Source organism: Hemitrygon akajei, chromosome 18, assembly GCF_048418815.1.
Source record: "Hemitrygon akajei chromosome 18, sHemAka1.3, whole genome shotgun sequence".
Taxonomy (NCBI): Eukaryota; Metazoa; Chordata; class Chondrichthyes; order Myliobatiformes; family Dasyatidae; genus Hemitrygon; species Hemitrygon akajei.
The window spans coordinates 62,284,313-62,301,620 of record NC_133141.1 but is presented as its reverse complement, the minus strand read 5'-3'; the positions used below and the strand labels follow the sequence as shown (position 1 = coordinate 62,301,620).

The window sequence follows — 17,308 nt, the reverse complement described above, 5'->3', positions numbered from 1 at the left end:
TTTTGTATACAAGATCTCCCCTCATTCTCTTACACTCCAGGGAACTTGGTTCTAACCTGCTCACATTTCCCTATAACTCCAGCCCTCAAGTTCTGGCAATCTGTGAGATGTTAAACGAGAGGTCCTGTTTGCTCTTTAAGAGAAGTGTCAAAAGTGTTGAGGTATTGCAATGAAAAATGATTGTTCATCTCTTTAGGCATCATCTATGGAGGGGAATAAACAGCTGATTGTTTCTAGTTAGAGACCCTGCATCAGTCTCAGCCTGAAATTTCAAGATTATTTCCCTCTGTAGATGCTGCCTGACCTCCTGAGTTCCTCCAGGTAAGGGCGGTAGTAGGGGTGAGGCAGGGGGTATGTGTGTGTCTGTATATGCTTTGCTCTAGCATTTTCTGCTTTTGTTTCAGATTTTCAGCATCTGCAGTATTTGTGGATTCAAGGCACATGATGGGTTTAAAACGAGAGTTTTAAAAGGAGTTGAATGTATTTCTAGGATTGGCAGCACACATCAATTGCACACCATCTAATCTGGCTTCCAACAACGGATAGGTAGAACAACTGATGCCTGTCTAAAACTGCTGGAGAACTATAAAGATAAAGACAAGCTTTATTTATCACACGTACATCAAAACATTGAAACACACAGTGAATTGCAATGTTTATGTCAACAATCCAGGAATGTCCAGGAATGTGCTGTGACAGCCCACAAATGCTGCCATGCTTCCGTCACCAAGATATCATGGCCACTGTTTACCAATCTTAACTTGTACATCTTTGGAACATGGCGGAATCAGGCATACCCGGAGAAAATCTGCCGGGTCACAGGGAGAACGTGCAAGATTCTTACAGGCAAATGCGGGAATTAAACCCTGATCATTGATGCTGTAAAGCATTATGCTAGCTACTATGCTACTGTGCCACAGATTCTCGGAAAGAAAATTCAAAGTAAATTATTATCAAAATGTAGTACAGTATGTATGGCATATACAATCATGAGATTAGTTTTCTTGCTGGCACCCACAGGAAAACACAGAAATACAATAGAATCCAAAAAACTACACATAACAAAGACCAACAAACATCAAATGTGCAAAAGAGGATATTTTGTTCAAATAATAAGATAGTAAACAAATAATACTGAGAACATGAGCTGCAGAGTCCCCGAAAATGAGGCTGTGGAGTTAGTTCAGCATTGAGGTGAGTGAAGCCTGTCCAAGAGCTCAATGGAGATCCTTACAAGATGTCCTTAGGACATCCTGAGGGGATGTCCCTGTCCCATTAACTATATTCCTTCATCTATTTTATCACTGCTGCAGTAACTATGGCGCTGCCAGTATCCTATCCCTTAGTGGAAGTTGTGGATCACCAAGCTTGGCAAAATGTTTGCAGGTGTTTCAGCTCCAATAGAGAAGCCATCACCCACAGTTGAGGGTGTTGCTTCCTCAGAATCCTAGCTTATTCCACAATATTTTAATACTATCCCTTAAAAATTTACAAAGCTTTGTGAGAAAAAAAAATTGTTTGCCTCAGGAAACCTAATTTGGCAACATCAGTACAATCTGTTCTTTGCTCAAAGGGAAAGATTTATAATGCTCCCACTTTCATTGCAAGTTAATAAAGACATGGCCTTAAATACTGACAAATGCTCCAACTGAGTGGCACTGTAGCATAGCATTGAATGCATTGTATTACAGTGTTAGCAATCATCAATCAGGGTTCAATTCCCACTGCTGCCGCAAAGGAGTTTCTCTTTGTGACTGCATGGATTTCCTTTGAGTTATCAGGCAGAAACTTGGAAGCATAAATTGGGAACAGATGTTCTCAGGGAAAAGCATGGAAGAAATGTGGCAAATGTTCAGGGGATATTTGCGTGGAATTCTGCATCGGTACACTCCAAAGAGACAGGGAAAGGATGGTAGGATACAGGCAACGTGGTGTACAAAGGCTGCTATAAATCTAATCAGGAAGAAAATAAAAGCTTACGAAAGGTTCAAAAAAACTAGGTATGTGAAGAGCAAGAAGACAAGACATGAAAGAATAGGACCAATCAAGTGTGACGATGGAAAAGTTTATATGGAACCGGAGGAGATAGCAGAGGTACTTAATGAGTACTTTGTTTCAGTATTCACTCTAGAAAAGGATCTTGGCAATTGTAGGGATGACTTACAATGGACTGAAAAGCTTGAGCATATAGGTATTAAGAAAGAGGATGCGCTGGAGCTTTTGGAAAGCATCAAGTTGAATAAGTCATCAGGACCAGACGAGATGTACCCCAAGCTGCTGTGGATGACGAGGGAGGAGATTGCTGAGCCTCTGGCGATGATCTTTGCATTATCAATGAGGACGGGAGAGGTTCCGGAGGATTGGAGGGTTGTGGATGTTGTTCCCTGATTCAAGAAAGTGAGTAGAGATAGCCTAGGAAATTATAAACCAGTGAGTCTTACTTCAGTGGTTGGTAAGTTGTTGGAGAAGATGCTGAGAGGCAGGATTTATGAACATTTGGAGAAGCATAATATGATTAGGATTAGTCAGCATGGCTTTATCAAAGACAGGTAGTGCTTTATGAGCCTAACTGAATTTTTTGAGGATGTGACTAACACATTGATGAAGGTAGAGCAGTAGATGTAGTGTATATAGATTTCAGCAAGGCATTTGATAAGGTACCCCATGCAAGGCTTATTGAGAAAGTAAGGAGGCATGGGATCAAAGGGAACATTGCTTTGTGAATCCAGAACTGGCTTTTGCCCACAGAAGGCAAAGAGTGGTTGTAGATGGGTCATATTCTGCATGGAGGTCAGTGACCAATGGTGTACCTCAGGGATCTGTTGTGGGACCCCTACTCTTCGTGATTTTTATAAATGACCTGGATGAGGAAGTGGAGGGATGGGTTAGTAAATTTGCCGATGACACAAAGGTTTGGGGTGTTGTGGATAGTGTGGAGGGCTGTCAGAGGTTACAGTGGGACATTGATAGGGTGCAGAACTGGGCTGAGAAGCGGCAGATGGAGTTCAAGTTGACTCTGTGGTTAAGAAGGCATACAGTGCATTGGCCTTCATCAACTGTGGGATTGAGTTTGGAGCCGAGAGGTAATGTTGCAGCTATTCAGAACCCTGGTCAGACCCCACTTGGATTACTGTGCTCAGTTCTGGTCACCTCACTACAGGAAGGATGTGGAAACCATAGAAAGGGTGCAGAGAAGATTTACAAGGATGTTGCCTGGATTTGGAAGCATGCCTTATGAGAACAGGTTGAGTGAACTTGGCCTTTTCTCATTGGAGTGATGGAAGATGAGCGGTGAACTGATTGAGGTGTATAAGATGATGAGAGGCATTGATCGTGTGGATAGTCAGAGGCTTTTTCCCAGGGCTGAAATAACTAGCACTAGAGGGCACAGTTTTAAGGTGCTTCGAAGTAGGTACAGAGGAAATGTCAGGGGTAAGTGTTTTTTTCATTACCGCAGAGAGTGGTGAGTGTGTGGAATGGGCTGCCGGGGACGGTGGTAGAGGCGGATACGATAGGGTCTTTTAAGAGACTCCTGGACAGGTACATGGAGATTAGAAAAATTGAGGGCTAATGGTAACCCTAGGTGATTTTTAAGGTAAGGATATGTTCAGCACAGCTTTGTGGGCTGAAGGGTCTGTATTGTGCTGTAGGTTTTTTGTGTTCCTAGCTTTATCCAATTAGTGTTTAGATGGTTGAACTTACTTCCACAGGGCTCATTGAGTCAAATACTAGAACCATATAAGGCCATCCTAGATGAAGATAAGATGTTCATGAGAATGATCCCAAGGATTAACATATGAGGAGTGTTTGATGGCTCTGGGCCTTGCTGGAGTTTAGAAGCATGAGGTGGATCTTATTGAATATTGAAAGGCTTAGATAGAGTGGACATGGAGAGGATGTTTCCTATAGTGGGACAGTCTAGGAGCAGAGGATACAGCCTCAAATTCGAATAAAATCCCATTAGTTAGAACAGAAATGAGGTGGTATTTCTTTAGCCAGAGTGTGGTGAATCTGTGGAATTCATTGCCACAGACAACTGTGAAGGCCAAGGGTATATCTAAAGCAGAATTTAATAGGTTCTTGATTAGTAAAGGTGTCAAAGATTATGAGGAGAATTGGGTTGAGAGGGGTAATAAATCAGTCATGATGGAATGGTGCAGCAGCTTTGATGGGGTGAATGGCCTATTTCTGCTCCTATATTTTCTGCTCTTATAGTCTAAGACAAAGGATATCAGAACTTACTGCACATCTTAAAGCAACAGCATAGGACCTTTCAGCCCATCATGTCTGCAGTCAGTTTTTACCAATTCCACTCACCAACCATTTCCTGCAGGCTTGACATTTTTTTCCCCTCATTATTTATCCAAATCTTTTTTAAGGTGTCAGTAGAACCTACCAACACCATATCTGCTGGCAGTGCATTCCATATTACAACCAAATATTGTGTTAAAATTCGTCCTCATCTCCGATCTAAAGGGATAGCCTTCTATTCTGAAGCTGTGCTCTCTTATCCTGGACTCTCACACTGCAGAAAACATCCTCTCCAGATCCAATCTCTTCATTCTCTTCTTCAAAAACTGGAATGGGGGAAAGCTTGTATGAAGCATAAACACAGGTATCAGTTGCACTTGGACAAGTCGCATTTCTCCTCCAAAATTTCTATGTCATTCAAATTCAATGTCTGCTAAAAATTATCAGGAATATAAGAAGCACATGCATTTACCAAGGCAGGCACAGAATACATTGCTCCACTGTTGTTGTGCACACCAGGAAAATTTGAACATCGTGGAGAGAGCAACAATTACAAGGCACACACAAAATGCTGGAGGAACCTAACAGGTCAGGCAGCTTCTATGGAAAGGAATAAAGAGTCAACATTTTGACCAAGACCCTTCATCAGTACTGATCAAGTCCTGATAAGACCACAAGACATGGAGCCCATCAAGTCCACTCTGCCATTCCATATAGGCTGATTTATTATCCTTCTCAACCCTACTCACGTGTCTTTTCCCCATAACCTTTGATGCCCTTACTAATGAAGAACCTATCAACCTCCACATTAAATCAATTGGCCTCCACAGCAGTCCGTCGCAATGAATTTCACCCTCTGGGTAAAGAAAATCTCCTCATCTCTGATCTAAAGGGATATCTTTGTATTCTGAATCTGTGCCCTCTGGTCCTAGACTCTCCCATTATGGGGAACATCCTCCTCATATCCAATCTATGCAGGCCTTTCAATATTCAATTTCAGTATTCAATGAGACCCCTTCATTCTTCTAAACTCAAATGAGTACAGGCTCAGAATCAAACACACTTCATATGTTAACCCTTTCACTCCTGGAATCACTCATGAACCTCCTCTGGACCCTCTTCAATGCCAGCATATCTTTTCTTAGATAAGGGTCTCAGCCTGATACATCTACTCTTTATTCATTTCCATTGATGCTACCTGACCTGTTGAGTTCCTTCAGCATTTTGTGTGTGTTACTTTGGATTTCCAGCATCTGCAGAACCTCTTGTATTAACAATTACAAAGCCACACCTTCCATTTAAAACCCAAACAGGACACTAGCAGAGACGGCAAACAATAGCCACACCCAGCTAGAATGTAGAGTCAAATTTCTAGAACTACATAGTTACTGAATAAGTATTGCTTACCAATTAATGTTGATGATGAACTGCAGATGCAACGATGCATTATAAAATGTTGCATACAAACCCAGCCATTATTATTGAGTAAATCTGATGCTCATGGCTGTTACAGCTAACATGAAACATACCTACAATCATGTGATGGCAGATGTCACAAAATGTGGGCTTTTTGAAGACAAATTCTTGAAAGTTGTGCATCCTTACTGATTTGAGGGGCAGAATGTCCTGGTGGGATTTCCTTGCTGATGGTTCGTTAACATCGGGGTCCGCTTGTTGGAACGAACTGGGTGGAGTTGGTGGGGGAGTAGGTGGAGGAGGCAGGATATCTGGTGGGAATTTCACATCACTGTTGGACCGTTGGAAGAAATTTTCAACGCTCTTGCTTCTGAGGATGGTCTTGAAGGAAAGGGATCTCTTTAATCGTTGAAACTAAAGAAAAAAATAAAAGTACTATGAAGACCACCAATGTTTATGGAAGAGGACCAAATAACAGATACCATTGTTAAGATGGATTGGTTTCCTACCAATATCCCCGATACAATCAAATAAGATTTACTATAATGAGTCTTTGCTCAATTAGAGAATTGACAATTTGTCCCTTTCTAACTCAATATTTATAGCAAGCAGAATTAGAGTACAGTGTATAGGATTGTGCCCCATTAACCCCATTCTTTGCTCTTTCCCTTACACCTGGATTTAATTCCCTCACTTATCACCTCCTCCCTTTTTGAAAGCTATTGCTGAACTTACCTGCCCTATTCTTCCAGATATTACATTTAACCCTTTATTGTGTTGAAATACAGTTAAGAAAGAAAAAAAACAATGACTCCCTTCAACCATTCAGTTCTTGAATCAACCTGCATAGAATGAATCCTACCACACACAGTATCACACTATGACTACTGTACAGTACCATTGACCTTTTTTTATTCTAATTGTAAGAAATAATGCAAAAAAGTGAATAGTTTTTTATTGTGAACAATGTGTCTCTGACACTACAGTATGTGCCTGTGATGCTGCTGAAAGTGACTAATTCCCGTGTAGAAATGTACTTGTGCCTATGAAAATAAACTTGACTTTGACTGACTTCTTGCTGACTTACCAAATTCACTAAATCCTTGTCCTCTGGTTATTGACTGTACAGCCTCTGGAAGCCATTTCCCTCAAAAGTCCTCAACTATGAACATATAGAGAAGGAGTCTTGAACTTGTGCTGCTTAATAGACCGGAACCAGGTGAGTGGGACAGAGGGACAAACAGAAATCACAAAGACTCTTCAGCCTTTTCCACTATTTAATGAGACAAAAGCTGGTCTGTGCCCCAGTTCCTCCAGTCATCAGACCCAAAATCCCCATAACTTTGGTTATTAAAAAAATCAATCTCAGATTCAAACTTAATTGACTCAGAGCAAATTATTATTTTGCAGAAGGGTATCCAAACATTTCCTAATCACTCTTAGACCAAAACACCATTAGACATAGGAGCAGAATTAGGCCATTCAGACCATTGAGCCTATTAATACCTTCTCCTGTAACCGTTGACACTCTTAGTAATCAAGAATCTATCAACATCCACTTTAAATATACCCAGTGACTTGGCCTCCACAGCCATTTGTGGCAATGAATTCCACAGATTCACTAGCTCTGACTAAAGAAATTCCTCCTCATCTCTGTTCTAAAGGAACAAACCTCTATAGTGAAGCTGTCTTTTCTGGTCCTAAACTTCCCCAGTATAGGAAACATCCTCTCCACGTCTACTCTATCTAGACATTTCAGAAGCAGGTGTATAAGATGATGAGGGGCATTGATTGTGTGGATAGCCAGAGGCTTTTTCTCCAGGACTGAAATGGCTAACATGAAGGGGCATAGTTTTAAGGCGCTTGGAAATAGGTACCGAGGGAATGTCAGGGTAAGTTGTTCACACAGAGGGTGGTGGGTGTGTGGAATGCACTGCCGGTGGCGGCGGTGGAAGCAAAAACAACAGGGTCTTTTAAGAGCCTCTTAGATAGGTACATGGAGCTTAGGAAAATAGAGGGCTATGCACTAGGGAACTTCTAGGCAGTTTCTAGAGTAGGTTACATGGTTAGAACAACATTGTGGGCCAAAGGGCCTGTACTTTGCTGTAGATTTCTATGTTCTTTCTAAACTCATCTCTGCTTTTAGTCCAAAACAACATAGTAAATATTACAGATCCACTGGTTGATGCATTGGCCAGATCATCTCTTAATCTAAATTTCACAGAATATAAACTTTATTTTATAATCTGGAAAATTACTGTGGAGTTGCAAGGAACTATACCATTCATGATACCATGGAGATGGAAGAGACAGCAGATGCTGAAGTCTGGAGCAACACACAAAATGCTGGAGGAACTCAGCATGTCATGCAGTATGCATGAGAGAAATGAGAGTCTAGACCCTTCAACTGGACTGTATGCAGAGGTTGGGATTGGTTCAAACTGATAGGAGAATTGCACATTTGAAGGGGGCAAGTTTTGATTGGGTGAGTGGAGTGGAGAAGTCAAGACAGTTGATGCCACTTCAGAAGTTGGAAACTAAGAAGTTGAGAGTGGGTCAAAAGCCAGAAGTGGGTATCCAAGAGAATGAGAAGTGTTGGGGATGGGAGGCGAGGGGGGATGGGGGTTAAAAACCTCTTACCAAAAAAGGGAATAGGCACATAGGTAGAGGTACTAATGTGCTGGCATTAGAGAGAGTCTGGAGGAAATTCATAAGAATGATTCCAGGAATGAAAAGGTTAATGCATGAGGAGCATTTATAGATTCATGGAAAAGTACAGCACAGAAACAGGCCCTTTGGCCCATCTAGTCCATGCCAAACCATTTAAACTGCTTACTCCTATCGACCTGCACTGGAACCATAGCCCTCCATACCCCTCCCACCCATGTACCTATCCAAACTTCTCTTAAACGTGGAAATTAAGCTCGCATGTACTACTTGTGTTGGGAATGGTTTTGAGGGCTCTAGGCCTGTATTTGCTGGAGTTTGGAAGAATGAGAGGAATCTCATTGAGACCTATTGAATATTGGAAGGCCTATCTAGAGTGGATATGGAAAAGATTTTCCTTGTAGTGTGTGGAGTGTAGGATGAGCCTCAGAACAGAGGGATGTACATTCAGAACAGAGATGAGGAAGAATTTCTTTAACCAGAGAGTGGGGAATCTAGGAATTTATTGTCACGGATGACAATGGAGGCCAGATCATTGAGTATATTTAAAGTGGAGGTTGATAGGTTCTTGATTAGTCAGGACATCAAAGGTTATGGGGAGAAGGCAGGAGAGTGGGGTTGTGACAGATAATAAATCAGCATGATGGAAATGCAGAGTCGAAATGGCCTAATTCGGCTCCTATGCCTTATTGTCTTATTATCATAAACAAGAGATTCTGCAGGTGCTGGAAATTTTGAGCAACACACACACAAAATGCTGGAGCCCATCACCTCCCTATGGTTCCCCTCTTTCCCTTCCATGTTTCACAGTCCTCTCCGATTAGATTCTTTCTTCTTCAGCCTTTTATTTCCACCTATCACCTCACAGCTTCTCATCTCCCTCACCCACTATCTTCCTCATCACCTGCCAGCTTGTACTCCTTCCCCTCTCCCCACCACCTTATTCTGGCTTCAGCCCCTTCCTTTCCAGTCCTGATAAAGGGTCTTGGCCCAAAATATCAATTGTTTAACCCCTCCGTTGGTGCTGCCTGACTTGCTGAGTTTCTGCATTATTTTGTGTGTGTTCTTCCAGGAGATTTTTGAATTAGCTTTTCCAGATGTAGGTGTACAGCTCCACGTGATTGAGCCCAGTGTTGAATTAATTCCACACAATAGCAGGGCCTCTATGCAAGCTACACAACAATCAGTACACACGAATAGAATCGAAGCACAAAAATAACACCACATATGCAATTATATCATATTCCATCAAGCTGAGTGTCTCACAGAAGCTCACAAAATGAATTACTACAAGTATTGAGTGCAGATTAGGGCCATATGATTGCTCATATTTAAGCTACAAAATCTCATAAATCTTGAGCCTGGAGTCTGGTTGTGTGATTCTTGAGAGTCTTCAGAAATGCATCACAGTGTGTGCTCTTTTACTGAGGGAAGCTGACGGGTATCTCTTGCTTTTAATTAGCAACAAGAGGGATCATGATAACAGGTCAGGGGCTACAGAAATTGGTCCCACAGTGATGGAAAATGTGCAGGACTCCAGCAGTTTCATTCAGAATCAGGTTTATTATCATTAATATATGTTGTGAAATTCGTTGTTTTGCAGCAATGCATAAAGTAATGTGTTACAATAGAAAATATATAAAATATAAATCATGCGATAAGAGACAAGCAGTGGGGTAGTTTTCAGAGATTCATGAACTGTTCAGAAATTTGATGGCAGAGGGGAAAATGCTGTTCCTAAAATGCTGAGTGTGTGCCTCCAGGCTCATATACCTCCTCCTTGATGGTAGTAAGGAGAAGAGGACATGTCCTGAATGGTGAGGGGTCCTTAATGATGGATGCTGCCTTCTTCAGCTCTAATCAATGAATTCCAAAACGTGAGCCTCTGAACCTTCTTCTGCAAATGGATCCTGTACTTCATCACTGGGAGACCACAGTCAGTGTGGATTGGAAATAACTTCTCCTTCTCACTAATAATCACCACTGGCGCACCTCAAGGATGTGCTTAGCCCACTGCTCTACTCTCTTTACACCCATGACTGTGTGGCTAGACACAACTCAAATGCCATCTGTAAATTTGCCAATGACAAAAAGGCAGCATCCATCATTCAGGTCTTTCATCCACCAAGTACATGCACTCTTCTCATTGCTACCATTGAGGAAGACACACAATGTTGCAGGAACAGCTTCTTACTCTCCACCATCAGATTTCTGATTTCCGGATGTTCAATTAACTCATGAACACTACCCTACCTTTTTTACCTTTTTTTCCTCTTTTTCCACTACTTATTTAATTTTTTTAATATATACTTGTTGTAACTTATAGTTTTATTATGTATTGCATTGTATTGCTGCCATAAAACAAATTTCAAAACATATGCCAGTGATATTAAACCGGATTCTGATGGAGCTGGCTAAATTTACAACCTTCTGCAGCTTTTTCTGATCCCGTGCAATGGTATCTCCATACCAGATGGTGATGCAACCAGTCAGAATGCTCTGCACAGTACATCTGTAGAAATTTGCTAGAGTATTTGATAACATGCCAAATCTCTTCAAATTCCTAATGAAGTATGGCGACTGGCATGCCTTCTTTTATGCAGGGAATAATAAATACAGTTTGTGTTGAAAACTAGATTTTAGGACTCAATAAAGTGGACACAAAGATGATGTTTCCTATAGTGGAGGAATCCAGGATGAAAAGGCAGTCTCAAAATAGAAGGACGTCCCTTTAGAACAGAGATGAGGAGCAATTTATTTAGCCAGTGGTAGTGAATCTGTGGAATTCATCACCATGGGCAGCTGTGGAGGCCAAGTTATTTAAAGTGGAGGTTAACAGGTTCTTGATTAGTTAGGGAGTCAAAAATTATGGGAGCAGGCAGGAGAATATGGTTGAGAGGGATAATAAATCAGCAATGATGGAAGGACAGAACATACTTTATAGGCAGAATGGCCTAATCCTGCTCCTATGTCTTATGGCCTTTTGCTCTAATTGTAGATTTTTACAAATAAAATAGTGGAGGCGTTTTACATTTAAGGAAAGCCATAGCAATTAATTTATTGAATGCCAAAAAATTGAACTCAAAGCGCGGTAAAAGTACTTTACCTAACAATGTCATTGTGTCAAAACAGCCTCTTAAAGTGAACACCCAACTCAATGTCAGTGGCTGTGAATTGTGTATGTTTCCACTAATTACCCTACACAGGCCCCATGAGAATTCACCAAAACTGGCTTTGAGAGCCGGTCTGAAGCTCAGATGAGCAGCCGGACTCGGTCCTATGTTCCATGGGTGGAGGAACAGCAGGTGCCTCTGGTTTATCCAGAGATGTGTTGACACATTTACAGTCACGTCGTGAATCACGGTACCAGAATCCTACAAATGTTGGTGAGCCAGTTAAGGCGATCTGAATGTGTTTTGGTAGGTTTACCACTTTTATCTATGATAAAAGTCTTTTCTTCCTGTTCCAAAATGTGAAATGGGCCATTATAAGGGGACCCAAGGGGACGTACATCATGGCAAATGGAAAAAAACGAGGCAGAGTGTAGGTCAACAGGAAATCAAGAGTGCGAAACACCATGATGGAAGGTAGGAATAGGTGAAAAGGAATTGAATTTACTGGGGCGGGGTGGGGGGGGGGGAAGAGAGGAAACGATGTTGAGAGGCCGACCAGGTGGTCATGGTGTCAGGAATAAAATCACCTGGCACTCAATGGCTGCTCACATACCAATTCAGCCACAGAGGCTAACTGCAGGTCCTCTTTTGGAGCTCTTCTGAGCCCCAGCAGGACCCGTGGGAAATGATCAGGCCAGCGCTCATCATTTAGGGAAGCCCTCAAAGCAGCCTTTAAGGAGCAGTGAAACCAATGGCAAACAACATTAGACTACAGGTGATATGCCGTGGTGTAATATAACCTAAAGACGAGGTTCTGGGCCGTTGCAGCCCAGAGGCCTGATATGAATAGGGGAACATGGTCAGAGGTGCCAAACCAAGCAACTCAGGTGCTGATGAACATCAGAGCCACATATGCAGTTGACATGACTGCTGGTCAGAAAGCCTGGACTTCTGGTTCAGTAGCATAGTCAATCCTTATGTGTATGGTCTCAACAGCTGGCTATGAGGAGCAATCAGCCACAACATTACTTTTCCCCTTGATATGCTGTATATCAGTTGTGAACCCAGCTGGTGTCACTGCTGTGCAGACCAAGGGTCTATTAATTTGGCCATCGTGTGAAGGGCTTTGTAGTCAATGAAAATTGTGAAATGGCGACCCTCCAGAAGAAAACAAAATAGAAGACAGCCAGACAGAAACAGAGAGGCTTACAGTCAAATATGCTGTACTTCCTTTCGGGGTAGGGTGGGGTGGGTGTGAAGTTGCCAGATGAAGGCAACGAGAGGCTGCCACAAACCTCCGACTAACTGTTCATGCACAGCACTCACAGCATAGTCTGAAGTGTCAGTAGAAATGGCTATGGGTGCATTGGAGAGCAGGAGCACCAATACCATCACACTGGAAAGAGCTTGTTTGCTATCATCAAATGCTCTGGTCATGTCCACTGAACACTCAAGCACGTGATTAAGAATATTGCCTTTAAGCGCACTATACAGGTGAAGCACAAGTTCAGCAGCTCGCGAATGAAAAGCTGATAGAAATTCACCATGCCTAAAAGTGGGAAACCCATGATAGTGGCTACTTTTGATGGGAGCAGTTTCACAACTTCTATGGTGATGTGATGGGCAAGAAAGTCAATGGTTGACAACCCAAATGGCATTAGCAGGGTATGTATTCAACCCGTGCTGGCATAAGTGCTTGACAAGTGCGCGGAGATGAGATACATGCTCAGATTTGGATGCACTGGCAACAAGTATGTCATTCAGGTAAACAAAAAGAAAATCTAATTTATTTTTTTTAAGTAAAGAGTCCATCAGCCATTTTAGCAAAGTCCCTGTAGTCCTTCACGGGTGCATTAGTGAGGGCTATGTGGACTTGATCAGGCTTTTGCTGCATGAAGAGTTCTTTAAAAATAAAACAAGGATGGTGATTTCCCAGGAGAGACAGCATGTGATCCATTAGCTCTGATGGCTTACCATCACCAAGAACAGGCAAGGAGAGCAACTGTTTGGTGTGTTCAGACTCCAATAGTCCAAAAGTCTGTAAAAGGAGAGTTTTCAGTGATTGGTATTTATCATGTTCAGACAGGTGTTCTAGTAGACCCACCACTCTTGCAGCCATGGGAATTGCTGAGTGACGCTACTACATAGAAATGTTTGGGGTTGTTGGTGAAGATTTCTCTAAGTGCGAATTGGGCCTTGGCTTGTACAAATCAAGCGATGGCATTTAGCTCCCAAACCTCTGGCAGTTTCAAAAGGATTGTGTTGGCTGACATGTTCAGTAACTCTGGAATCATCCTAGAGCATTGGGGTCACCAATGTAGGTTTTCACAAATAAAACAGTGGAGGCATTTTACATTTAAGGAAAGCCATAGTAACTCATTTATTACCGAAACATTTATTAACAACAAAAAACTGAACTCAAAATGTGGCATCATCGCATCAGAACAGCCTCTTAAAGTGAACCCCAACCCAATGTCAGTGGTTGTGAATTCTGTACATTCCCACCAATTACATTCATGTCACATGTAACAAAATCCCTTGAAACTCCAGAATCTAATAACATATCAGTTGCTATTTACAAGAATGAAATAGTATTCCAATAGCCAGTTCCAATAGGAACAGAACAGAAACACCGAAGGTTCCACAGATGCTAGAAATCCAGAGCAACACACACAAAATGCCAGGGGAACTCAGCAAGTCAGGCAGCATCTATGGAGAGGAGCAAATAGTGATGTTTTGGGCTGAGACTCTTCAGCGGGACTGGAAAGGATGGTCCACTTCCTTTCTGGGACAGAACAGTACAGCATAGAAACAAGGCCTTCAGCTCAGGATGTTATGCTGAACTAACTAAATTAATGACAATTAAACTAATCCCTTCTGCCTACACATGGAGCATATCCCTCCATTCTCTGCATATTCATATTCCCAAGAGCTTCAGGGCACCATCTTACTGTAGCAGTTAACGCAACCCTACCGCAGCTTGGGGCATTGGAGTTCGGAGTTCAATTCAACGTCTTCTGGAAGAAAGCTTGGACATTCCTTCCATATGCACTCGAGTTTCTTCTGGGTGCTCCAGCTTTCTCCCATAGCACAAAGACATACCAATTGGTAGGTTAATTGGTCATTGTAAATTATCCTGTGATTAATCTGGGGTTAAATTGGTGTGTACTGGACAGCACAATTCAGTGGGGCCACAAGGGTCTGTTCCATGCTGTACCTCTACATAAATAGATCTTGCCCCACACCTTCTTTGAACTTACCCCTCCCTCTCACCTAAAAAGCCTGGAGGCCAAAGTCAGACTGTTCTCTAGTTTGGGGACAGTATATGAATGTGGGTGGGTATGTGTTAGGGAGGAACAGGGCCTGTTTTGCTGCTTGTTGTGTTTCTGTTTCTTTGCATTCTGTGTTGTTTTGCTGAACATTGTGGGCGCTATGTTGATGCTTGAATGTGTAGTGACACTTGTGAGCTGTCCCAATCACATTAGGTGTGTTGTTTGTTAATGCAAATTACACATTTCACTATATATTTCAATGTACATGTGATAAATAAACAAATCTAGACCCAGAATGCACACCTCTGGTATTAGACATTTCAACCCCAAGAAAAAGATACTGGCCACCCAATCTATCTGGACCCCACAATTCTATCAACTCCACATCTCCAGAGGAAACAACCCTAGTTTATTCAACCTCTCCTCATGGTACATATGATCGAATCCAGGCACCCTACTGGTAAATCTCATCTGCACCCTCTCTAAAGCCTCTACATCCTTACTATATTCAGATATATTTGCAGCTTGAGTCAGTAGTAAGGAAGGCAAATGCAATGTCAGCACTCATTTCAAGAGGATGAGAATATAAAAGCAAGCATGTACTGCCGAAGCTTCATAAAACACTGCTGAGGCCTCACTTGGAGTATTGTGAGAAGTTTTTGGTCCCCTTATCCAGGGATGTACTGGGTCTGGACAGGGTTCAGAGGAGATACAGCTGGGAATGAATACAACAAATTTCATAATATTGTTCTGTAGCAGGACAGAAAAGATCACATTGATGTGGTTGCCAATATTTGACCCTCAGATCAACGTCTTTAAAATAGATTTGACCAAATCATATTGCTGCATGTGGGAGCGTGATACGTAGAAATTGGCTGCTGCAGTTCTTACATTAAGCACTGAGAGTACTGCATTGGCTGCAAAACAACTTGGAACATTCTGTAAAGCACTTTAAGTGTGTTATACAAGGACACTTTTCCTTCCTCTTTATGCTAAACTTACTCCTTTTAAATATTCACCAGGAGAGAATGCTATGCATTCCAAAATCCCATCTCTTGATTAATATTTTATAAAGTTGATAGTGTTGCTTTAAATATCTTCCCATGTACTGTCAAAAACTAAAATCATGGAAATGGAAAACAAAGTTTGTGGAGCCATTCTGCTAAATTATAAATATATACTTCCTGACTAATTATGTATGGTTATTTTACATGGCTTCCACTGTCCACATGCTGGAATAACTACAGAAAACATGCAATGCAAGTAAGCAATAAGGTACAAGATCATACCAAGGTAGACTGAGGTCAAGAGTCCATTATATCATACAAGAGGTCCATTCAAGAGTCTGATAACAGTGGGATAGAGGTTGCCCTTGAGCCTGGTTGTATGTGCTTTCAAGCTTTTGTATCTTCTGTTTGATGGGAAAGGGGAGAAGAGAGAATGTCTGGTGTGGGTGGGTTCTTTGATTATGCTGTCTGCTTTACTGAGGGACTGAGAAATATAGACAGAGTCTATGGAGGGGAGGCTGGCTCCTGTGATGTGCTGAGCTGTGTCCACAATGCAGTTTACGTTTTGGGTCACACACAGAGCAGCTGCCATATCTGGCTGTTTTGCATCCATTTAGAATGCTTTCTTTTGGGTATCAATAAAATTTGAGAAAAGTCCAATAGGGAAATGCCAAAGTTCATTGGCCTCCTGAGGAAGTAGAGGTGCTGGTGAGCTTTCTTGGTTGTGACATCAACATGCTTGGACCAGGACAGGTTATTAATGACGTTCACACCTAGGAACTTGAAGCTCTCAACTTCAACTCCAACTATGTTATGAACAGTTGATAAAACAGGCAGAGAAATGGCAGATGGAATTAAATACCAAAAAATGTGAGAAGATAGATTTTCAATTCAATTCAAGTTTAATTGTCATTCAACCATACATGAATACAGCCAAACAAAATAGCATTACTCTGGGGCCAAGGTGCAAGACACAGTATCAACAGTCATACAGCACAAAGCACACACATTATATACAAGCTAGCAAACACAGAGATCAGTAAAATACAGCCACACAAAAAAGGTCCAGATGCTGAATCTATGAGTGCCACAGAAACTGCAGTCAACCACAATGCAGCTCATCTTCTGCAGTGCAAATTTTGGGGAAGAATAATGAGACTTGGATATATGAATGATAGAACACAGGAAACACCCTTCTCAATATCAGCTGGGGATATAACTCAGTGGTAGAGCATTTCACTTCAGATCACGAGGTTCCTGGTTCAAATCCAGTGGCATTTTATTAGATACAGGATTGGAGCCCAGCAGTGTCTTCTACTGCCATAGGCCATCCACTTCAAGTATCGACCCCTTGTGCAGTCAGAGATGCTTTCCTGCACACCACAGTTGTAACATGTGGTTATTTGAGTTGCTGACACCTTCCTGTCAGCTTGAACACATTTGACCTCTCTCATTGTCAAGGCATTTTTGTCCACAAAACTGACATTCACTGGATGAATTTTTTTTTTTTTTAAAAGACTGTTCTGTGAAAATCCTGGGAGATCAGCAGTTTCTAAGATAGTCAAACCATCCCATCCAGTAG

At 41.8% G+C, this 17,308-nt stretch overlaps 1 protein-coding gene across 3 annotated transcripts in view; it reads right to left on the bottom strand.

The window, feature by feature from the left end:
- Positions 1–17,308, bottom strand: part of LOC140741484 (SH3 and cysteine-rich domain-containing protein 2-like) — a 233,126-nt gene that overhangs the window by 123,347 nt on the left and 92,471 nt on the right. For all 3 annotated transcript variants that reach the window (XM_073071729.1, XM_073071730.1, XM_073071731.1), the window contains exon 2: positions 5,781–6,081. In XM_073071729.1, the coding sequence (XP_072927830.1) occupies positions 5,781–6,081 (301 nt within the window). The remainder of the gene's footprint in view (positions 1–5,780; positions 6,082–17,308) is intronic.